This window comes from Xiphias gladius, chromosome 3, assembly GCF_016859285.1.
Source record: "Xiphias gladius isolate SHS-SW01 ecotype Sanya breed wild chromosome 3, ASM1685928v1, whole genome shotgun sequence".
Taxonomy (NCBI): domain Eukaryota; kingdom Metazoa; phylum Chordata; class Actinopteri; order Istiophoriformes; family Xiphiidae; genus Xiphias; species Xiphias gladius.
In genome coordinates, this window is record NC_053402.1 from 15,564,755 (window position 1) to 15,590,149 (window position 25,395).

At 45.5% G+C, this 25,395-nt stretch overlaps 1 protein-coding gene across 9 annotated transcripts in view; it reads right to left on the reverse strand.

The window, feature by feature from the left end:
- LOC120804585 (BAH and coiled-coil domain-containing protein 1) overlaps positions 1–24,949 on the reverse strand; it is a 63,083-nt gene extending 38,134 nt beyond the window's left edge. For 5 of the 9 annotated variants that reach the window (XM_040154114.1, XM_040154105.1, XM_040154124.1 and 2 more), the window contains exons 1-2: positions 24,688–24,949; positions 21,196–21,519 (exon numbers count right to left, since the gene is read on the reverse strand). In XM_040154114.1, coding sequence (XP_040010048.1) covers positions 21,196–21,367 — 172 coding nt within the window. In that variant the 5' untranslated portion in view covers positions 21,368–21,519; positions 24,688–24,949. Of the gene's footprint in view, positions 1–21,195; positions 21,520–21,649; positions 21,664–23,996; positions 24,041–24,687 lie in introns of those variants that run through there. The other 4 variants (XM_040154094.1, XM_040154093.1, XM_040154095.1 and 1 more) reach the window with 4 other exon arrangements.
- Positions 24,950–25,395: the final 446 nt, after the last annotated feature.

Consider the following 25,395-nt stretch of genomic DNA (forward strand, 5'->3'; position numbering starts at 1 on the left):
CTGGGCACAGAGCACCAGTGCAGCTATTTGTCAAGGAGCAGGCCAGGAAGTGTGTCGTTTAAAAGACGATAAGACCTCTGACTGTCAAAGTAAGAGCTGGCTAAAGGGTTGAGCAGTGTGGGTGAAGGCTACAGGGTAAGAAGAAGAAGCTGGGGTAAGGACGAGGAGGTGAAAGGTAAAATACAGGACAAGGCCAGTGGCTCAAGTTTAATGTTACCGATAGACTAGAAAGGAAAGTGGACATAAAGTGGCAGTGTTTATGGCTAAACAAATGGCTACGGTAAAGGTCTGGACTTGTCACTTGGACCTGTGCTTTGTTGTCCTCGCTGTGATCCGTGTGAAAGTGCAGTAGTGTGCTGAGTCAACGACCTCATCCGTGGAGAACAAGCAGGCATTCCAGGCTGGGACACGGGAGGTGGGAGGACGGATTCGATATGGCAACAGGACCAGGCCATGACAAATGAACTCAATGCGCATTACCTTCCTTTTACATCCACCCACACATGCACACACACATTCCCTAAGCCCACAACTCAGATGTAATAGCAACCACAAGACAAGCAGTGTCACAACGCAAAATCACTAAACGCTGCTTTAACTTGCTGTCATTCTGTCCTGTCTCTGAGAACTTAAATGTTGATGATGTAACAGGAAGTGCATATTACTCCAGACCAGTGCAGTTTTGTTTGGACCGGGCTCTCATTATGGAGTGTTTTCTCTCCAAGCACCACCTTGTTATTTCCATCAGGGTTTTACTTTATTAAACCCCCCCCCTTGCCTGCTACCTGCTAAAGAGGCTGCTTTGTTGTCTCTTGGTTCAGATAAAATGCAAGCGTTTCTTATGGAATGGCCAATAAAGGCTCGACATTTTGCTGAGAACTTGCAGGACAAGAAGCACTTTGTTCTTTGTGTACAGGGAAGCCACACACTCTTCAAGGAGAGCCATTTGTTATCTGTCCAAACTTTGGTGAGTGTGCTTGTTAACTGACCCGTTGTTACATGAGAGCATTTCAGGGCCGTTTGTTGCGTCCCAGCACTTTATTCCTGAGGCAAGAAATTGTGATTACCACGGTGGGGCTCATCCATCTCATTCTCTCATCCACACACACGAGCTAAACAGTCGGATTTTTATTTTGCTTTCTCTCTTTCTTATCCCCTCACTAGCTGTCTCTGTCTCATGATATACACATACATATACACACACAAACATATGAACACACTTACAGCAACACACCCAAACACACAAAGAGCCGCCCACAGCTGCGTCAGGCCATCTCTCTAACAATCCAATCTGTTTTCTTTCCCATGATGTTTCCCATTGGCACAGAGAGGAGAAAATCAGATTTACTCCCCCACAGGGCCCATGCAGTTGCACTGATATGGAAAATGATTTCAGTGCTGCTTGAGCCCATAAACATTATTTTGGTCTCCCCTGTTAATGACACATTTCTTCCCAGCATTGTGAATCTCACAGAGGAAGAGATGAGTGTAAGGGGGTGAAGAGGGTAGGAGGAAGAAGAGAGGAAAGGGGGAGGAATCCTCTAGGGCCTCACATACAACAGGGGAGTCCTTCACCCCTCAAACTGCATCCTGACATCCAAGACTTCTCTCACCCTCTTCCTCATTTACACACACACACACACACACACACACACACACACACACACACACACACACACACACACACACACACACACACACACACACACACACACACACACACAGCTAATCAACCATGCAGGAACTTAAATTGTCACAGCCTCCAAATAAAGCCCAAAAAAAAAAAAAAAAAAAAAAAAAAAAAAAAAATCAAAGCACAAAGATATCCCCGCTGGAGAACGAGCAGAGTCAAAGAGGGATTTCTCACCTCTCTCTCTCTCTCTCTCTATCTAGCTGTCAGCCTGATTCCAAACACACTGCATTTGGCTCCAGGGCTCGAAGCAGCCCCACTACAATCGTGTCATACGGCCCACATATCTTTTATTGGTGGTAGCAGACAATATAGCACCCCTCCCCCTCCTCTTGAACACAGGGATAAAATTTGTACTTTTAGTGGTAAGTTACAAACACTCTGTGCCCGGGGCATATTGTCAAAGAGAGGAGCACGCTGTAGCCTCGAGCCCTGAACACAAGTCATTTAATATGATGGTGTTAAAAAGAAACTCCAACAGGCCAATGGCAAGGCACTAAACCCCACATTTGGCATCCATTAAAACCCATCTGCAGGACCAAATATGAGGGGGCGAACAGGAAACCGCCACGTTAGATATGACTAAAAACTGTCCTCAACTTTTGAATATTCTCTCACAGGTCTCTCAATCTCCAGATCCAAAAGTGGAATTTTGATGATTCTCCTGTTCCACTGGAAACATCACATGGAATGATCTGGATCTGGTTTTGTTTTACAGCTGATGACTGATCTGTCTAAATCCATTGGTTTTATATTCTGGCCATGGGGACGGATGGGTGACTAACAGCAGCTTGCGTGCCATGTTTCAGCCGACGCAGCCAAAGCTCAGCCAGCCAGGTCACGGACGCAGACATGCCTGGTAGTGGGAAAAAGGCAGATTAAAACAAGTGCTCAGCACTATTCTCTCTAATTACTCCCCTGTTAACTTTTGAACTTAATTGGTTAATTGAGATGTGGTTAGACTGGGCAGGTTTCCCCTCCCTCAGGGTGACCATACGGCTCCAGTGTTTCAGCCTGGCACTGCCTGGCACAGGAGGTGGCTGCCTCTCTCTCTCACTCTCTCTCTTTTTGAGCATCCCAACGCTCCACTGACGAGGAGAAATGGTGCCGCACAGGAGGCAGTAAAACCGTGTTTTGCGAGTGTGTTATAGCAGAGGTTGTACCCATGCATTGCACATATGCTTGTGCCACATCAAAGCAGCTCTTTGACTACTCATTCCTGGGTGGTCTAAACCTCTCTTCTCGAAACCAGCGGTGTGAGATAGATTGGCTTTGGAAAAGTGGAGTGTGGATGTGGGTGGATGTTACCTCACCACAGGCGTTTGTGTTCTGTTGAACTCAGAAGTCAGTTTGCTTTGGAGGAGACATCAACAGCGTGAGGTGCCATACATACACAGATAAACACGCACACAGCCCCATAGGTGTCACATTGCATGAGTCTCCCCATCTCCTCTGGATGTATAATGATACCCACAACACCACATAAATCTGCAAGCAGCTCGATTCATCGGGGCAGATTTTGCCTGCTGTCTTCCCTTTTTCACTTTCATCCCCTCTTCTCTGTTTGCTCCTTCCATCACTCATTCCCCTTCTCAGTTTTCCCTTTCCGTCCTCACACCCTCTCCATCATCCCTCCATCACTCTCTCTCCTTCCCTCTGATGCTAAGCGCCATATTTCTGTCTTCCCTCATCACCTCGCTCTCTTCCCTCAGTTGCCGTCATCTGCATGCTCCAAAATGGAAACACTTTCTCTTCATTTTTTGGGGTTTTATAAAAACTGCTTTTCCCGCCCACTCCTTCATCCCATTTGTGCTCTGTTTCTCTGCTCTTGTTCATCCATCAGTTTTCCAGGGGCCTGGGAGGGTAATGAACGTCTTGGTTTATGGGGAGTCACAGGTTCACCCTCCCTCTGTCAGAACCGCCCATAAATCAGCATCCCAGCATTGAACTGGCAAACAGGGCTTGGCGGAATGTCCTGTTCTCTCTTGTCCTCCCATCCTCTCTCCCTCCCTCTTCCATCTGTGGCCCGGCGCCTCCTTTAGGTCATGGAGAGCAGTACTGGACTTGGCGGGCCTGGTTGAAGAGACTGCTTTGCTGCTGTCCTTTGAGTTTTCTTGGATTGGCTTGTAATATGATAAAGTCCTGGAGTGATGTGTGTGAGAGAAACAGAAGGCAACTCCCTGCTCTGGCTTCTCTCCGTCTGATGTATCCTGTCAGAGGCCCAGAGACTGAACAGTGCAGATAACAGAGCTGAGAGCCGCCGTGCAAGCCGCCAACCCAAGGTCTTTCTGCAGCCCTGAATGTAATTTGCCGTTGGTACTCCAGGGGAACAAAGGAGAAATGTTTAATTCTTGCAGGGCTGGCCAAGACAAATGCAAGCATTTTTGTTCTGATAACCTACAGACATGAGGAGGTAAGGCACCTAGGAAGCCAAGGCCAAACGATATACGTTATTACCTTGTAAAGAACACACTGTACAATCATGTGTGCGTTTCCTTGACTTCTATTGTTGCAATCCTTCTTAGCCGTAAGGACAATATTCCACTCGGCCCATACAGATAACCACCTTCTTTCTCATTGTAGCAGACTTTCAAGAACAAACAAGGTCAGCCAAATCACACAGTAAATTCTTTTATGAAATGCATCTGACAAACTGGGCTTTAAAGTTGAGTTATGTCTCCTGACCGCTGACACTGGTCATCCATGGAATGCTGCTTCCGGGGCCTGCTCAACATCTGCAGCAACACACTTGAGCAGAGATGAGTAAAATTAGGAGCATTTCCTGCAATCTGTACAGAGGAGAGAAGGTCATCTTCACCCGAACATGAACAGATGAAGTGTAACAAAGAGCAGGGCAGCCATTAAAAGCCTCCCCTCTTCTCCAGCTGAGTAGAGAAGGCAGTATCCAAGGTCAATCCAGGGAGACGGGTATTGGGGGGGGGGGTAAGAGCTCGATCAACAGCTCATGGCTTGTCCGTCTGGTTAGTTGGCTGAATGGCTCCCATTGCAGTTGACTATCTCCTTTGCAGTAATCACATTTAGTCAGCTGGACAGGTGGGTGGGCTGGACAGTCACTTTTTACACCCCCCCACCCCCACCCTCACTCTGTATTTGTCTGCAGGTCATATTCAGAAATGGCAGGGAGGAGGAGGGAGGACTAGTGGGGTTACATGAGGCTTGCAGCATCTGATCGAAGTTAACAGATGTGTTGCAGCTGCTCGTTTTGTTTGCCATAGCACATCCTCAAACACACACACACACACACACACACACACACACACACACACACACACACACACACACACACACACGCACACACACACACACACACACACACACACACACACAGATACACATTCACTGAAAAGACACAAAAGTACCGGAAGCTTATATATACACATGTTAGCAGGATGAAAATTAAAATCATACATTTTCCAACTGGCCATGCTCAACAGCAACACTGGCAGTGTTTTGGGTCTCAAATAAAAGCCCTATATCCTAGAGTAGCCATTAAGCCGACTTTGAACAGTTTGCGTATGAGTGCACATGTTGGCTTTTTCTTATATTTCTTTAATATATGCTTCGCTCTGCCGGCCATAAAACATGTCAGCGGCTACGCGTTGGACCAAAAGAGCCTCAAGCTATGCGACGGGCCTGACCAGTGAAAGGGTTTGGGGAATCTGTGGAAGATAGAAAGCGACTCATAGTCGTGGAGTTAAAGAGAGGAAGCACAAGGGAGAGGTAGCGCAGAGAAGCCTCAGCTGGGTGTCCTCATATCCACGGGAGGGCAACAGCTTTCAGCAGGTTATCACAACGCCAGTGCAAGCCAAGCTCAGTCTAGATCTGGCAGCGAAGTGAAAGGGGGAGGGCAGAGGGGGACAGGGAGAGACAGGAAAGGAAAATAAAGAAGAGTTATTAGGGTGATGTGAGGCAATGAGGGGAAGAAGGCCTACTGAAATGTTTTGACACAGAAAAATAGCAAATGTGACACAGGTACATAAACAAAGGTTTGAAAAGCAAAACCACGACCATCTTTCTTTCAGTGCCCTCTCTCCCTTGTCACCTTTCTGTCTCTCTGCGTCCCTCGTTCACTTAAGCCCCATGGCAGAGCTGGCCTTCATTGCTTGCCAGGTTGAGCAGTGCATTGAGCAGAGTCCAGGTCCTTTACCCAGATTACGGCGATCCCATTGCTTTCATGAGAAACATGAACACTGTGTAGTATGGTAGCATGATTAGCCCGAGCTGGGACCCCAACTTCATTATACTACTGCTATATAGTCCCGTATTATCAATAATGAATTGTTTTGTGCAATATAGACGGCAGCAGCTTTGACACATTCCCTCACAGGGAGTTTGACTGTGTGTGTGTGTGTGTGTGTGCGTGCGAATCGGTGTGTGTGTGTGTGTGTGTGTGTGTTGGAGAGTGTGGTTTCTATCTCCTATCTCCTTACTGTATTTGTTCTGGCACAGTGTTCTATTGTGGGGCTGGGCTTTGCACTCCTCAGATAAGAGAGCAGTTATGTCAACACTGGGTGCTGTGAAGGAGCCGCTTGGTTGTGTTGACATTCTACAACACTGCTTATTTACTCTGACCACAGAGTTCAGCTATCATCTAGCCTGTAATGCACTAATGACCAGAGGCCTCCTGGGGTGGAGCCCCCTCCTGGCTCTGCCTGGTACTGGATCTCTGCTTGTAAGGTGAGAAGAAGGGTGGGGGGGGTGGGGTTAACTAATGGCTTTGAAAAACCCTGAGTTTAAAGCAAACTGCCGACAGATTCCAAAAAACGGGTTGACAAATGCTTCTAACAACACACACAACCCCTTGTAGACTCAGGCAGCATGAGTCTGCATATCAAGGTGAGCTGAGCAGCCGTATCAGTAAAGAGCCAGTGGAGCAATCCATGCATAATTAGGGAAGGGGGGAGGGGGTTAATTGACTTCTTTGAGAAAGATCCTGATTTCTATCAGCCAGTCCCATAATCATGTGAGCCAGGGCTCTCATTAAGGTCCCCCCTCATTTATCTCTCTTCCCCTCTAACCCTTTACTCTCCCCCTCCCTCTCCTCTCTCCTCCCCCACTTTGAAAAAGGGTGAAACACCAGCCGCTCCTACTGTGTCCTCAGCGGGCCAGGAAAGGGTGAGGCAGATTTATAGCCAGTACCTGAGAGAGCGAGGTGCACACTGGCACATTAACACATTATGAGGGCGCATTCACGTGTGCACACACACACACACACACACACACACGGTAAGGCTCCAGACTGCAGTTGACCTGAATGTGACCTCAGTGCGGTAATGTACTGGCTAGCAGGTATTAGCAGCAAGCCTGTGTGTATGTGTCCCCGTGGCCAGAGTATTTCTCCACACACAGACACGGTGCTGCGCAGAAGATTCAGACCCAGTGTTTTCTTTTCTACTTCCAACAATAACGCTCAAACCACAGTACAGCAGGAACAGCACCGTAACAAGTGCTTTGAATTATTTACAGGCAGAAAGTATACACTGCCTAATGACATGCATCCTTACCACAAAGTACACATCAGTTGTACATTACACTGGCATGTCAACATGCCAGTGTAATGTACAACTAAGAATATTTACTAAAACATATCCACAAGACAAGCCTTTTGTGTAGCATGGTTTTATTGTGGAAAGAAACCAGCTCCCTCCTGGCTGCTTCCCTTTCTCTTCCCTTCCTCCGTTATTCTCTCTTCCTCTCCATTCTTTGGAAGCAGTGGAAGATTTGGGAAAAGGCTGAATTCCACTAAGAGAGAGAGAGCGAGGGAGAAAAAAAAAGGATGACGTGGAGAAAAGAGATGAAAAGTGACAAATGAGAGATTTCCTTCACAAGCCCATAAATCAGTAGACGCGGGCAGGGGCAGTATGAGGCCTCCCTCAAAAAGCCAAACTTTTTTTCCTTTCACAGCCAGCACTAACCGCCCCTCTCCCTTTACATGCACACAAACACACACCTACACAAACATATGTGCATACTCACATACACAGGAATGCACACTTTCTCCTTTCCACTTTGCAAACTCTCCCAGATGGTGTGTGCTGCAATGGCATCCCCATTGCTCTCCACCAATCTGGTGGTGCCGCAGCGGCCTGGCTGACTGGCACAGGAGCACGTCTCATAAAATCACTTACAGTTAAGAGTGGCGCAGGCTTCAAAGCAGCGCGACTTCAAACCAGCCCCGTTAAAGGGTCCAAGCACGCGTGCTGAACTAAATCCCGCTCATTCTGTCACATAAAACACACAGGGTGGAGGTCTGGGGGAGGTACGAGGGAAATGAGCTCTTCAGAGCATTTGCTATATGCGCACAGAGGGATGCCACACACTGGGCAAGGATGTGGGAGAGCAGAGGCACCCTGCTGGGTTTGGAGGTGAGCAATGGGAACTGTCAGCAGCCCCTTTTCAGTCCCTGTGTGTTTGTACGAGTGAATGTGGACCGTTGTTGGATGCGAGATTAAATAGCGCTGCTGTTAGACTGGACTTACTGTATGTGTGCTGTGTAGGGAAGGCGGCGACTACGGCCTAGTTGGAGAGCTGGGACGGCTCAGTCAGTGCTGAGAAACTTGAGCCCCGTGTGGGACGGCCAGAGACAGGCGGCTTGGTGTAGATCCAAAAGGACTTAGGATCTGCTTTCATTCTGAATGTTCGCCATCTGCTTGGCTGGAAAGAGAACCTACAAAGCTGGAGAAAACTCTGTCAACTGACAGATGAGACAGTAAGTGTGTGTGTGTATGTTGTGTGTGTGTACTTGTGCAGACAGTGTGTCAGTATTGATCCTCAAAGCAGCTCCACTTTCTGAAAGAAGATCTGTCAAATGGGGATACACACATGTACACCCCCCCCCAGACACACACACACACACACACACACACACACACACACACAAAAATTGGTGAAAAAAAGGCGTTAATACTTTGCGGACCTTATAGGTTAAATAATATTCTTTCTCTAATTTGACAGACATCTGCAGCACAATCATATGTTCCAGTATGCCCAACCATCCTCTCCTTCCCACACAGCTGCACAGTTTACCGCCATACCAGAGGTATTGATCCATCCAGTTTCCATGTGTGCAGACGAATCTAGTCTGGTAAAGCCCTGTGACCACAGATGACCACTTCTCTCCTCATACTTCAATGCTCTGTCACACGTTAGCCAGGAAAGTACAGACCTTCCACATCACCAAAATAAACCCAACACATGTCGTGTTTTGTTTCCTAACAACCGTGCACAGATCCACATGTGCACAATCAGGTCCATTTACGATCCTTGAGCAGTCATGGTCCACTGCTGACTTCCCACCCGCATGAAAATGCCTTCCTTTGAGTAGTCCTCGAAACACTCCAGCCTATCTATGACCCATGAATATTCCGGGATGTAATCAACAGAGATTCACACAAAAAAAAATTCCCTGTTAATGTTTTGAAAGTTCTGTCTGACCTCCTGACCCCTGGAGAAACCACCATGATGTCTGTATTCCTTCTGTCTAGTTAAAAAGAGAGATAACACGGGCCTAATGGCCTGATGAAGAAACAGCAGATACGCTCCCATAACTGTCAAGCCATATGCCGGGAATATAATGTGATTTACGGCACTTGCCAGCAAAACAGTAAACCACAGCTTCTTGCAAATGGGGGTGTCGGCACACCTGAGAACAAGCTGTTCCACCAGCAAAAAAAAAAAAAAAGACTAATTAAAATTATGGGCTGAAAAATGAACACAGCTTTTTAAAGCTCATACCTGCTTATTTATGCAACACAGTTACAGTATAATGCTGTATAAATCCAGCGTTGTGTGTTATTATTCTGATCGCTGTCACAGATATATCGGCTAATCAGCATTGTAATTGAAGCAGGTGGATTTACTACATCCTCAACAGCCCCATGCAGAAGTGGAGAAGAGAGAAACGGATGGAATACGAAACGCCCAGGGCTGAGGTAGAATTAGGCACCTGCATCAGCCCCCCGTCCACCCCCACATGCTGCCCTCTCAGCTGCCTGCCACTCTCGTCTCTGCTCTCACTCCTTTTATACAATCTCTCCACCACACAGCTCCTTTGATTGCGCTTTCCCGTGGGCATACACACACACTCAAGAATACAACACATGCGTACACAAAACTCAAACACACGAAAACACACTTCTTCTTTACTGCTCAGAGACAGTTGCGCCAGCTGAGTTTTGATTTGGAAAGAAAAGTTGCCTCCACTACAAATAATGACAGGCACTCCAGAAACAAGCAAAGCAGAGTTATCACACAGAAAACACACACACAAACCCACACACAAGCATGCAAGCAAAATGCAGAACTCACAAAAACATGTAAAAATCACAGAAAACCACCCTCAAAAGCAAGTTTTATCACAGATACACACAAGCAGACACCCACACGGCGCACAAACACACATATACACGTGTGTCCACACACCCTCCCATTATGCTGTATAACCAAAAGGCATTCAGCCATTTCAGCAGCATTCTGAGAGCCAGCCAAGTGAGAGGTCTGTCAGTGCATTAGCCAGCATGTAATCATAGCCCAACCTCACTGCAATTAGAAGTGGTTCTAATTCTTCACTGGAAACACTGCCTTCTCCCACCGCTAATAGTTTACTTTACTCCAACAGCTGACAGACCCAACCCTGCTTCCCGCCTCGGCTTCCTAAACACACGCAGACACTCACGCACACACACACACACACACACACACACACACACACACACACACACACACACTTACACACTCACACAGAGACACCCACAGCTGTAGCTCGTCTGTCAGTATGGGAGATCAAAATGGATCCTGGGAATAGTCCCCAGCCGTGTCCCACTTGTGCCACATCAGTCCCATGAGTCTTTAGGCTGTGCCACAGTTCACCTGTGCGGTAGAGCTCTGTGAGCAGAGGCCCCCTCTCTGCCTTCCCTCTCCGCTGCCATCATGAAAAAAAATCTCCTATTTTACCGAACGTGACAGAGAAAAATGATGGTGAAATCATGAAACAATTTCAGAAATAAAAACCCAAGAGCTCCTAAAAGCTCTCTGTAGATGAGGCAGGCGTGCGAGGGGAGGGTGGCGAGATAGCGCTGGGAAAACATTAGCTAATGAAGACTGAGGAAGAGGGAGAGCTCCCTATACTGATGGTATTGCTATTAGCGTGTGAGCCGTTGCACTTGGGTGTCACTTCAAAGCATTCTCCACTATTAATCACAGGCTATCCAGCCCTCCAGAAAGGGCCTCAGCGGCTGTGCCGCTAACTACCCCCCTCAACATCAACACAATGGAGGCATCATTACGGCCGTTACGCTATGCCTCGGCCAGACAGCGCACCTTTATCTCAGTATATACGTTGCATACTCACGGCCAATTAATTTACCTGCCATGTCTCAGAATAAAGCGGGTGGCGTGGGGGGGTGGCGGCGGAGTGTATGCAAGCACACGCTGCCATTATGTAGTGGTTTCTGTATTTGAGTGGGGGATGGGGAGCACCTGGCTCAGGTTGCATCCAGCGGGCTGTGTATTTGGCCTTGGGGGATCTTTATGAAAGCACCTGCAAGAGGCTGCAACCTGTCTGGCCCAGACCCACAGGCCCAACCCTGCCCTGCTCTGGCTCTCACCTGGCATCACAGGCAGCCCAGCGTCTCCCTGACAAATTCCCCCCTCCAGGCCCCCCTGGTTAACAGCAGCCACTCAGCTGGATATCAGCCACCAAGCTTGAGGATTAACTACCGCACTGGCCCTGTCTCTTTAATACTAGATACATTTTATACAACGCTAATCCCCAACATCAACTCTTTCTTCCTTTTGTTTAGACTACTGTGATGGACAGCACTTTCCACCAGGTCGAAGCCAGAGCCCGCAGGGCAGGGGTGAAGAAATTATTCTCATTTTATCGGGGTGATTGTCAACTGAATGTATCAGTGAGACTAATGGGGAAAATACATTGGCTTGTTTGCTGTTGCTCGCTTCTCGTAAATTTGCACATTCATGTTAGATGAGGATGAGAAGGTTTACAATATTAGACGCTCTCCCCCTCCCCCCCGGTCTCGGTTGTACTGTACTGAGAGCCTGCAGACTGTAGCAGCGCTGAGGGGATGAGATAACTGTTCACCATTGTGAGAAAAGGCTGTCAAAGCTTTGTTTTTTTCCCCACTCTCTCTCTCTCTCTCGCTCTCGCTCTCTCTCGTAAGAATATAAAAAGCTGGAGCAGCGGTTGCAGAAATAGTCCTGTTTCTATAATTAGATGTAAACAGACGAACCAGGCTCTCAAGCTTGCTCTGTCCCACTGGCCCCACAGCCTCCTGGGAAGCAAAATGTGTGAATGTGCATGACATGTGAGTGTTTGAGTGTGTGTGCACGCGTGCGTGCGTGTGTGCGTGTGTGTGTGTGTGTGTGCGGGCACGCCTTTGTATGCATCTGCTCTCAATGCACCAGTAAGTGTATGACAGCATGTGACATGTGCATCTAGTCTTACTGTCGTCCTCCTCTTTCTGTCTGTCTGTCTCTTTCTTGTGCAAACACACAAACTCACTCGCTCCCCTCCCCCACATTCACCAGAGGGTAGGTCAATGGCCATGCATGGCAAGAGGAAAAAGCTAATGCATACAGCACCAGCAAACACACATCTGTTGCTGAGGAGCCAGTCGTTTGCCCCAGATCCTCAGGACACATACTTTATCAGAGAGAGGAGGCAGTGTAGCCTAGTGGTCACACCAGGCAGAGGGGACCAAAAAGAAAAAGAAAAAAAAAATGCAGAATGAGGTAGTGGGGCAGAGAGGTACCCAGTCTGAGAAAGATGGAGGACAATAAATGTAAAAGAGAAGGGGGGAGGTAGGAGGTGGGGGGAATACAGGGAGGAATGGACAGGGAAAGACATGGATCATCAAAGAGAGAACATGAAGACATGAAAGAATTTTGTGGTGTGAAACAAGTGATTTGACAAAAAAAAAAAAAAATAAAACACAAGGGGAGGGAGAGAGCAGGATTTTTGTTCTAATCAATGTCAGAAGGAGCACATGAAATTCATGCAAGACAGAGAGCAAGTGAGAGGACGTAAAATAAGAAAGCGAGAGAGAGAGAGAGAGCAACAAGTCCCCTTTGGATTGAGGACTAGGCAGCTGGTTGGATGGTCCCAAGAGACTTATTAAAATGGAATTCCTGATGCTAATCTTTGTTTTCTCACAAAAGGGCTGACACATCCTTGAGAGGCATACTGCATGTATATTTAATGGCAAATCTCTGCATATATTTAGCAGCACACCTCATTGTTTGGTATTGTGTGTCGCCACCGCCCGCTGCTCCACTGACAGTCACCGAATCGTGGCCCATTATTTGAGTTTATCTGCTCTCACTCCTGGCCCTCCACCACATAACATCTAAATTTATGGATCATATTCAGCCAATTGAAATATGGAAGCTCAGAATACAGAAAATATGCAATAACAATAAACAAACAGGAGCAGAAAGGAAGTGCTCACCAGGAACAACAGCTGAGTTGTATAATTGTTTCCCTTTCAAAATGAATCCCATACATTAACAACATGTTAGGGCTTCACCAGGAACTTCAAATGGTTCTTTGTAGAATATGGCCGAACTGGACAGGCACCCTGTTTGCTAAACTGTCATCTGACAAATGAAAAATTGTGATTTTCAAAACCCCTCTCGTGTGCAGAGAAAAGAGCACCCCAGTAGCGCAGCACTGCTGGTTGCTGTGAATGCAGCACGAAGTGGAACCGCCACACAAGCCGCATCATGAGCATGAAATCTTGCGAGGAACACTAGCGGCAGATCCAGCAGGGACAGACTCAGACGTTGGAGGGTTAACAATGCACCTGTCTAGGCCTCACAGCCAACCACAGGGTGCCGCGGTTGTAGTGGGGCGGGAGGGGGGGTAGTCTGGAGAACACAGCCCAGGATTCACACACACGCATGCGAAAACCCACCCACCCAAACATAACCACACATGCTCATATCCTCATGTGCATATAGTATTGTTACTGACCACAAATCTGCTAACAACAATAGGGCAACGGCCCTTTTTTTGTTCTTTTCACTGAACGATTACAATAATAAAATTGAAATAAAAAAAACAAGTAATCTGGATTTTCTGCTTGAGCCGTTAATAATGTCTAACAGCTGTCACATGCAATACGGCCATGCGCTGAGGTGGGCCTGGGGCTGCCTGATGAGAAGCAGCCTGATACTGGGAGAGGGAGGGAGAAGGAGTGGGAAAGAGAGACAGAAAGAGAGAAAAAAAAAAGAGCAAACCAGGGGGAGAGATCCAAATCACAAACAAAACAGCAGTGGTTGACTTTGGGCAAATGTATCAGTCTATTCAATCTCGCAACAATATATTTTCAGTCCAGCTATTTTTTTTTTTTTTTTAAGTTTTGGTGTGTGTTCGTCATGGGAAGTGAACAAAAGACTTTCATAGCCTTGTTGGATTCTTAATGCAGCTTCTCACTTCCTCATGTTGAGTGTAAAAATAGATGGGAAGGTTTTGAAATCCAATGCCCTGAAATCCGATACAGGAAGGTATTACCCTGCCCGTCGCTCTCACCCGTGGGTCTCCTTTGTGTTTGTCCTGTGTACACGCCCCATGCTCGAGGCGAGGGCTCTGTGGCACCATGCCATACAGTGTAGTGTCGGTGGCGGTCTGTTTGAAGAACCCGTCTCTGAGGCAGCATGGCCACTCACTAGCCAAAATCCTCTTGCCAAGCCAGACCCCTACTTTTTTTTTTTTTTTTTTTTTACACATTTACAGAGAAATGCAAAGTTAAAGCTGATTGAACCTTTTTTCTGACATCAAATCTGTCACTTCACCCACCTGACTGTAATTACGTCCGGATGCTCCTGCTTATCATTTGGAGACTGGTTAATGGACACCTTGTATGATGATCCAATGGTGACAATAAATCTGGGGCTTGCCAGAGTTTTAATGATATGAAATCCTGAATTGACTCGAAACATAATAAGCGCATGTTTCCCTTGTAACCGAAAGTATTTGCAAATATGCGAGGGATTTACCCTTTCTTAGACAGGTGACTGCCCTTGCAAGTTATTTGGGCTTCCAGTGGGAGTGTCGGGGGAAGGTGACAGATGGCGGCAGCATCGGGCAAGGTGCTATTTCGGCCAGGTGTAGGATGCCAGGCAACACCTCCACTATTCAGGGGGACTCCTGTGACATCGCGTCTGCACTGTGTCATCTCACAACAATCCACAAATGAGCCCGACAACAGGCCAAGGTTCTCGCTCTGTTTTACAGAGCGAAAGGGGGAGGGAGTGCACAAGGCCGAGCCAAATGGAACTTGGCCTAAGACCCACGTTCTGTCACTGTACTTCCACCACAGTGGATACAAGAAGCCCTTTAATGTAATATTTAAGATGGGTTATTCAAGATGTCAGTTTTCTTTTTACTCAGGTAAGTCTCGCCTCTTGAATTTCTCTAACCAAATCCCCAAAATTGTTAGATTTAGAAAGAAAGGGCTGGCACAGCCTTCCAGTGGGGCTGGGTGCTGTGCTGTTGAATAATTACGCTGAGCACGCAACACACTCCAGTCACCACTCTTGTCTGGGGTCAACAAGGACTGTGTGTGTGTGTCTGTGTGTGTGTGTGGGGGGGGGTATAAGCAGAATTGAGCAGGGTATGAACTGCAAGTGCTCACAACACAGGAGCTACAAGGCCAAGAAGAAGTCGCCTCCCTTCCCACATACAACCCTCACCCACTCACTGAGGTTTATTCTTTTTAAGCCTCTGGTTGTAACCAGCTCTTTGCTAACTCCACTGAACACCTGTGTTTGTCTTTGAAGCGTCTTCCGAACAACCGCAGACCCATGGGATAGTCCAGCAGTGACACATTCAATAAAAGTCTCAGTAAAGTTATTTATTCCCCTTTGGAAAAAAAAAAATTGGAGAAGGCAGGCAGCACAGCTAACCTTTGAAGGAGGAAGCTGCTTGGATATCCAGCTAGGACATAAAAACTAAGGGAATGCCAGGGACATCCTACCAGAAAACAATAAAGGGGGTGGAAGGGACTGTTTTTTATCTTTAACAGCAGCCGTAAAACACACACAAAGCTGGGGTCTGCAACAATGGCCCGGGGCAGGGGAGGGTGGCTAAAACAGAAGTGGCAGGAAGACCACCGCTTCCCAGACACAAGGGTCTTCCTGCTGGAAAGAAAGGAGACTGAGAAATGGAGGGGAGGAGAGATAGGTCAGCTTATGGAAACGGAGACAGAGGAGATGTAAAGGAAGGGGAGGCCAAGTGAGCGAGATGACACAAATATGACCTTTGATTACATGAGAGCTCAGCCATGGACAGCCTCTGAACCCCATGCTGCTTTCACACAGCCACACCTCGGCCCGAGCACACTGATCAGAACAATATGGCTGAAAGATGAGCCCTTAGCCATAAATGCCAGCAGTAAAGACAGCTCCACTGTGTCTCCTGCCTTGACACTATCCAACATCTGAATCCCGGCCTCATTGCCAAGTGAAGACTGTCTCCAACGCTGCGCCAGAGCCAGCAGAAGATAAAATTACTATTTCAAAATCCTCATAAATGAAGAGGCTGAATTAAACCACATTAGATGAGTTAACAGGTCTGTGTCTCAGTGTTTCGGTAAGCAGAGAGAGAGAGAAGCTGCTCCAATGTCACATTCCCAGAACACAGTGAAAGTGCAAACTATAAATCGACCACCTGACATGCATTACAAATGACTGGCTTGTAGTAGGTGAAGATGGACAGAGGCAAATGCACATTGACAGAATCTCTACCGGTGTTGAGTTACATGGTTCAGTGGACTAGACGGTAGGAGTGTATGTATGCATCTGTTGTTTCCTGATTGTACCCAAACTCACCAGTCTGTGCAAAAGAAAGAAAGGAAATTTCCTCCCAAAATATGTTGAAATTCTGCAACCCGGCAAGGAACAATGCCAAGGAAGGTTTGTTGCAACTGCCATCACTCTTCTCAGCAGTGAGGGTGAAGGGAGCGCTCACAATAAATACCTCTGCAAAGTCAGCGGAGCCCTTTCAAGGAGCCACATCAGAAACCTGCCTCCGAATGCATTTTTACATCAACCCTGAAATATTCATGCTCTTTGTAAAGTATTCATGTGAACCAGTGTGCAAGTTAGTCCCCAAGGGGAAAATGCAGAGAAACCGAAGGGATCCAATACACTCAGCAAACAACATGCTCAGTTGTGCTAATGTTGCTAGCATACGGGACATTTGAAGGGACACTAATGACCTGCCCTGTCAAGATGAACAACAGTCTGGGGCCAGTTTGGTCAGACAACCTACAAGCATTTGACTGTTCTTACATAGTATGACTCCCCTGTGTTCCCACCCACAAAAAAAAGAAAAAAAAAAAAAAAAAAAACAGTTGAACTTCAATACCTCACAAAAGAATACTTAAGTACTTTTCCCTTATATTAAATTTGGACCTAGTGAATGAAAATAGCTTTCAAAAGGTTTTTCCTCGTGTCACATAGATTATAAATTTGCATTGTGTACTGTTTCGATGAGTTACCCTCTTAAAAATATATATGCCGTGAATAATTGTGAATTATGCCTCATGTCTCGTCCACTTATTTGCATTATGACATGCTTGACATTTTCAAATATTGTTAAAATAATAAATCAAGGATTGTACGTCAGCAGAGCGCAACAAGGACGATTTCGAAATTATGTTAATTTATGTCGGATTATTCCCCATGTTAATTCAATCAAAGACCAGAAATGTAATGAATTAACTATTTTTCCTAATCTTGAGGATGTTAGATAGACTTCTCTCCAGTCACACCCATGTGTAACCGAGGAGACTAGGGAGAACAATAAACCACCTGTGCTGCTCATTGAACAGCGATGACATTTGGAGGGTAGGTCTTCATGTTGCTGCAGCGCAGCACTACAAAAGAAACACCAGAGCTTGTTGGGTAAGCACCTGTACCCTGTAGCCAGCATTAGCCTTCATGCTCTCAATAAAACATCTATAAGGAAAGCATAGGGACACAGGCACTGTGTGTGTGCGTGTGTGTGTGTGTGTGTGTGCGTGTGTGTGTGTGTGTGTGTGTGAGAGAGAGCACTGCCAAAAGCAAACATGAATGGTGCGAGATGAATGGTGAACAGCGCCCATGAATTCTCCTGAATGACTAATTATACCTCGTGTTTAGCACGATTTTGCAAATGAATTCGGAATCTTTAGAAACACAATGAATTTGAAAATATCTTTGATTGCCCCGCCACGATACTGCCTACGGTAGATCGGTTTAATAAGATACCCGTGGCACAGACCTGTTCGCCAGCTTCTTCGTCGGATGGCTTGTGGCTCCGGGTATGGCCCAGGGTCTCGGTTAAGTGATGGCATCGGTGTGACACTTATCAGTTTAACGCGAAATGACAAAATCTCATTTCAGATTCAGCCCCAGAGCCAGTGGGAAGCCGGTGCCAGTGGGCTCCGTCCAACTACCTACGTGCAAACTAAAACAGATCTTAAATGCCAATTTTAAATACCATGGCATTTACCTAACTTATCAAATGGCTGTTTGTTTAGCTAAGATGCCTTTATTACCTTTGAGATATTTAAGCTATAAATGTTGATTCAGCCTAATGAAAATTCAGGATCGCAGATCAAGTGTTAATCAAATTTCACCCGATTTATTAGCTGATATTTAAATAGTGAAACTCTGTCAATAGCCAACACCTGAACAACCGTTCATTTAAAAGCAGAGAGCCCCGTCCATTCTGCTCTTTTGTGCAATAGGAGTCAGCTTTGTTCTACACCACACATGCAGGCCAGAGCCTATGCACGCTGATAAATGCACAGGCTTTCTAGCGCAACATTAGGAGAGGGGCATTTGAAACAACAGCCAGCGCTGAGATAGATAAATGCTGCCGCTATGGGAACAAAAAAAAAAACAAAAAAAACATTTCAGTCGCTGCATTCTTGTGTGAAAAAAAAGGAAAAAAGTAAAAAAAAAAAAACAAAAAAAACATTTCAGTCGCTGCATTCTTGTGTGAAAAAAAAGAAAAAAAAAAAAAACAGTTGAACTTCAATACCTCACAAAAGAATACTTAAGTACTTTTCCCTTATATTAAATTTGGACCTAGTGAATGAAAATAGCTTTCAAAAGGTTTTTCCTCGTGTCACATAGATTATAAATTTGCATTGTGTACTGTTTCGATGAGTTACCCTCTTAAAAATATATATGCCGTGAATAATTGTGAATTATGCCTCATGTCTCGTCCACTTATTTGCATTATGACATGCTTGACATTTTCAAATATTGTTAAAATAATAAATCAAGGATTGTACGTCAGCAGAGCGCAACAAGGACGATTTCGAAATTATGTTAATTTATGTCGGATTATTCCCCATGTTAATTCAATCAAAGACCAGAAATGTAAAGAATTAACTCATTTTCCTAATCTTGAGGATGTTAGATAGACTTCTCTCCAGTCACACCCATGTGTAACCGAGGAGACTAGGGAGAACAATAAACCACCTGTGCTGCTCATTGAACAGCGATGACATTTGGAGGGTAGGTCTTCATGTTGCTGCAGCGCAGCACTACAAAAGAAACACCAGAGCTTGTTGGGTAAGCACCTGTACCCTGTAGCCAGCATTAGCCTTCATGCTCTCAATAAAACATCTATAAGGAAAGCATAGGGACACAGGCACTGTGTGTGTGTGCGTGTGTGTGTGTGTGTGTGTGCGTGTGTGTGTGTGAGAGAGAGCACTGCCAAAAGCAAACATGAATGGTGCGAGATGAATGGTGAACAGCGCCCATGAATTCTCCTGAATGACTAATTATACCTCGTGTTTAGCACGATTTTGCAAATGAATTCGGAATCTTTAGAAACACAATGAATTTGAAAATATCTTTGATTGCCCCGCCACGATACTGCCTACGGTAGATCGGTTTAATAAGATATTAAAAAATATAAATAAACAAACACACGCATAAATAAATAAAGAGCAATGCAGAAAACAAAACAAAAAGAGCACTGATACAGTATTTAACCACCTACAACAACCACCTACACATAGCCCGCAGAATTCAGTTATAACTTTAGCTGATATACGTTACATAAAATAACCTTAAAGAGCTAAATTTTCTTTGCTTTCCAGTGACCCCAGACTCCTCAGCTCCCGGATTGGAAATGTGTTTTTGGAAGCTGCATTAACATATTTTCAAAGGAAATAGTTTCGGAGGTGTGTATGTGTTTGATTTAGTCAATATGAAACCGATGTGACTTTCCTCATTTCAAACCTCTTTTCTTTTACATAGGCGGACAAAATAAAAGCTGTAGTTCATCACAACATCTGTGCAAATTTTTAAAAAAATCTTTTCCTGACCATACATTTAGGAAAAGCTTTAATTAGATCCAATACAATATCTACATAGCAGAGCCCACATGACCAAGTATTTCTTATTTTATTTTATTTTGGAGGGTTATTTTATTGGACTGCATCCGACAGTACAGGTGTTTCTTTCATCCTGTATTTTCAAAAATATATCAGCTGCAATAGATTATTCTGCTCAGCCTCCTCTATGTTGAGTGCTACATTTGGACTGCTCTATCTGGACACAGATGTGCCCACTCAAGTTTGTAAACGTGCACATTTGGGTACACGAGATACCCGTGTCAATTGTTAAACCTCGATGCATGTCCCGAACACATTTGCACTCCGACACTTGGAAGCCCTGTACAGGAGGAGGATTCTCCCGTAGTGCTCCCACTTCCTACCACCTCCACACACTGTGACCCGTGGCACAGACCTGTTCGCCCGGCTTCTTCGTCGGATGGCTTGTGGCTCCGGGTATGGCCCAGGGTCTCGGTTAAGTGATGGCATCGGTGTGACACTTATCAGTTTAACGCGAAATGACAAAATCTCATTTCAGATTCAGCCCCAGAGCCAGTGGGAAGCCGGTGCCAGTGGGCTCCGTCCAACTACCTACGTGCAAACTAAAACAGATCTTAAATGCCAATTTTAAATACCATGGCATTTACCTAACTTATCAAATGGCTGTTTGTTTAACTAAGATGCCTTTATTACCTTTGAGATATTTAAGCTATAAATGTTGATTCAGCCTAATGAAAATTCAGGATCGCAGATCAAGTGTTAATCAAATTTCACCCGATTTATTAGCTGATATTTAAATAGTGAAACTCTGTCAATAGCCAACACCTGAACAACCGTTCATTTAAAAGCAGAGAGCCCCGTCCATTCTGCTCTTTTGTGCAATAGGAGTCAGCTTTGTTCTACACCACACATGCAGGCCAGAGCCTATGCACGCTGATAAATGCACAGGCTTTCTAGCGCAACATTAGGAGAGGGGCATTTGAAACAACAGCCAGCGCTGAGATAGATAAATGCTGCCGCTATGGGAACAAAAAAAAAAACAAAAAAAACATTTCAGTCGCTGCATTCTTGTGTGAAAAAAAAGAAAAAAGAAAAAAAAAAAAAAAAAACCGTAGATGTTTGACTAACCTGAGTGGGGAGCCATTGGTATGTGCGAGGGGTAGTATTTCCCCGGCGGGAAGTGACCGGCATGCTGTACAGAGCTGTGGCCCGAGGGAGCGATCCGAGAGGCGGCTCGGTGCACCAGGGCGCCCCGCTCTGATAGGAGGTGCGCCGGAGCAGCGAAATCCCGTCCTTCCATTCCGAAGAATGTTGAGTAATCCGAATTCCGGATAGGGCAGGTCAGGAAAATCAAATGCAACCCATATAATAATCCTTTCCTTCAGATCTATGTGTTGCATTCAGTCGAGTGCAGGCTTCTCCAGCCAAAAACGTAGCCCCCGATCATCTTTTCTGCCAAAGGAGAAATTCAAAGCAATTTTCATTATCAGGGGGGAAAAAAAAGGAAAGTGCAAAATACTGACATTGCATTGCATTTCGCTCCTTCAAAAATGTCAGAGAAAACAAATCATTAGTGCCGCACCATTGAATTTTGTTGTAATAGGCTACCTCTCTCTCATGTCAGGGTTCGTGTTTGCATATTGCCTGAAATCGCCCTTTTTTCGACCTAAAGCGGAGGGTACAAAAGAAGTCACCGCAGATACACACGACCGGCGAGGCGTCCACAAGCCCAACTGAGCCAGGCTCCGCCACCGCGGCTCTATTGATCAGCCTGGGACATGGGCCTAATATGCATCATATGGAGAGGAGCCCTTCATATTCCACAGACACGGGCTCAACGAGCCGACTGACACATCTGAGTTTCTATATATTCTTTTTCTGACGTTCACAGTAATGTTCATATTGTATTTTATCCAAACAACTCACTCAACCACCACGTCAGCAGTTGCCAGCTGTCACTCCCAAAAGCCTGGTAAGCATATTAAGGTTTTTTTTTTTTTTTTTTTAATGAAATCGTGATTGCTGCAACGATCTAAAAAAGCTCAGCAGCTCTGTGAGAGGGAGAAGTGCGCTGCCCTGTTTGGGTGGGTTAAAAATGATGGAAGCCTACTCAGCCTACATCTCAAGGTGAACAACGCTGCCCGCCTTCTCCTGCTCGTCCTATTGTTTCGGGTTGATACAGGCGTTTTTTTTCTTCCTCCATCCAGCTCTCATCACACCTCAGACTAATTTTCACGTTTCACACTACGGTGATCTCACATGTAAAACGACACAGATACCGAAGACATTGTTGTTGTTGTTGTTTTTTGCACCATTTGCAAACAATAAAATAACCCAATTTCTGATAAAACTGGTAAGTGACAAAATGCACCACGCATCGACCAGCTGCCGACCCTCAGGTACAAAGAACCTGTGCTGTCAGTTCATTAAGTTTCGCAACAGATCATAAAGTAGGAGACCTGATATTTAAAATAAGAATATAATTAAAATGTCGCTCCATCACAGAGATGCATCAGCTCCTGCAGTCATGGACTCTCTCTCTCTCGTTTTGTGTGTGTGTGTGTGTGTGTGTGTGTGTGTGTGTGTGTGTGTGTGTGTGTGTGTGTGTGTGTGTGTGTGTGTGCGTGTGCCAGGAGCGTGCGCCCGCCCGTGTGTTTGTGTGTGTGTGTGTGTGTGTGTGTGTGTGCATGTGAATAACTGCACTCTCACTGTCTTCATCTGCCTTGACCTATTTCAGGTCAGGTAATCAAATGGTGCAGTAAATACATTATGGGCTTCATCCTCTGCCATGGCACAAAAATAGCAATATTTAGTCGAGATGGGGAAGGCAAAAAAAAAAAAAACCCAAAAAAAAACAATAAAACAACACAAAAAAACATTCGGATGAATTGAAATAAAATGTCATTTTTACTGTAAAAATATATTTTTGTCCCTTCAACAATCATCTAAACGTGACAGGCCATTTTTGTGCCTCAGTGATGGCTTTGAGCAATTAAAAAAAAATGAAGCAGGCTAGCAGAGGGCAGCTCAATTTCATAGTTCACATAAATAAATAAATAAATCCTATGTGGCTGAATTTTCTTAACACAGTCGGGTTATGGTTTTTAGATTATAAATTCTCAGTTTGGGGTCCCTACAGGGTTGCTTTTAGGGGATTACACAGAGTCCCCAGCAAGATAGAGGCATTTCTTTAACCGTCAAATAAATGACTAAATAAATATCTAAATTCTGCAATGTATAAGAATGAGCAGGCCTATTCTAATCATATAGGCTATTTCCCTCTCAGCACTATTATCTCCCCATGTAGCCGGTTGCAGCCTAGCCTACAATTCAGTGCTACATCAACAACAATACAATCCCTCCATATGGAGGTTCCCTGGGACCGAAATCTTACCAACTGGGGCTTCGTGAGCTAAATGTGTGTGCGTGAACGTGGGTCCTTAACGCGAAAAGACGTCAAAGAAGCCTAGATGCGGCATGCACGATAGCTGAGTCTACAGTTTGTGCGACTGTGCAGGGATCCAAGGTGAATGGCCGCCCGTCAGGAGGACTGCCTTTGTCTCCACACTGAGAGAGTGCTTTGCAGTCAGCCATTACCTTCCCCTCGCCATGCTGTTGCATACAGCCCACTCTAAAGATCCACCTACAATCTTAGAATAAAATTATTCACAATTGACGAGGCGGGCACGAGTCGTCTGCTTTGTGAATGCTCGAAAATGTACATTCGCGGGAACGAAGTCGCAGTGGCGTTAAAAACGTGGCTGTTTTCTTTCATTTCACTCTTAAATGTGCGATTCCCCCTCAGCAAACACGCTGTAATTAAAAAAAAGGGGGGGGAAAAAAACCTTCAAATAATCGACGCCCCTAATACAATTCATTAAGCAGCTGTCGATATCATTTACAGGATCCAATCGAGAGCAAAAACGCACAGAATAAATCAAATTGTGCTTCGGAGGACGGAGCGTGCTGCGAGACGGGCGGCACTCCGCGACTGAGCTGGCCGGCAGGGAGTGCATCTCGGCCGGGGCGAGCGGAGACATGTCTCCCGTTCTCTCCGCTCGGGGGTTTCGCGTGTCGCGGACGGACTGCAACCACAGTCTACACCCTACCGGCAAGCAGATGAAAAAAAAATATATGTTTGAACAGTCTATTAGAGGCTCTTAAATCTCGTCCAAGAGCACAAAAAAATAATAAAAAATGAAAACCCCACACGTTTCTAAAAATATGGGATGATTAAAAATATCAGTGAGTGAGTCGTCGATTAGAAATTAAATATTTTCTATAATTACAAAACGGCTCCTACCTATTGTCAACTGACACTAATAATATTATTATTATTAATAATAATAATTATTATAATAATATTTTAAGTGTACGTATATTTTGTCAGCTCATTGTATTAAATCCTCAGTTTACGCCACATAGGATACACCTAACAGACCCTGATCCTGTTTTGTTATTTTAAAAATTATAGAAATGCTCTGTGTGCAATGGACAGCATGTCACATAGGCCTATAGCATTTTGGACTAAATATAGTCATTTTTACAACGAGGAAATAGACCTTAAAATATTTTATTCAATGAAAAAAAAAATATAAAGTATATAAAATTACTACTTACTGGTATGTTAAATCCTTGCATAACAATAAATTATAAAATCACAAAACACAGAGAGGGAAGGAGCAAGGCCAAGTGCGACGCCCATTTAAAATCAAAATCTGAGATAAACCATGTGGCTAGGGTGAAATCCTACAGTATTTCCATCTGAGGCTGTGCAGTAGCCCTGCTCGTTCAGTCTATGGAAGCAGTGGGACTGGGGCTTCCGGCCTGGCTGGATCGCGGCTCGGATCTCCGAGCAGCGGTTTCTCTCCCGGTGCAACTGCGTACCTCGCGTCTCGGGGCAGGGTAAACACGCCCTCCCATTGGTCGGATACCTGCATGTTCACGCGCTCGGCGCCGCCCGCCCGCAGACAGGCGGCGGCGCCGATTGGCCAGCGGCGCGGACCAATAGCGCGCCGGCTGGCGATACTAAACAGAGCGAAGAGCGCCAGATTTAAAGCACGGGATGGTCCGGATCCCGTACAAATGGGGCTCAGCGCAGCCTCAGCTCGGCTTAAAAATGCACAGTAGGTAGAACAGGTTGACAGGCAGTGGTCATGACAACAATCTAAGGGTCAGAAGTGAAGCTGAATTTATGCAAAACCCCAAACTGAACTTATGCTACTTGTGATAATGTTCCAAATAAATCAACAAGATGTATACCACATACCTGTATGACATTTCCCAGGAGCTTTAAGTCTGAACACAGCTCCAAAAATGCACAGCAGA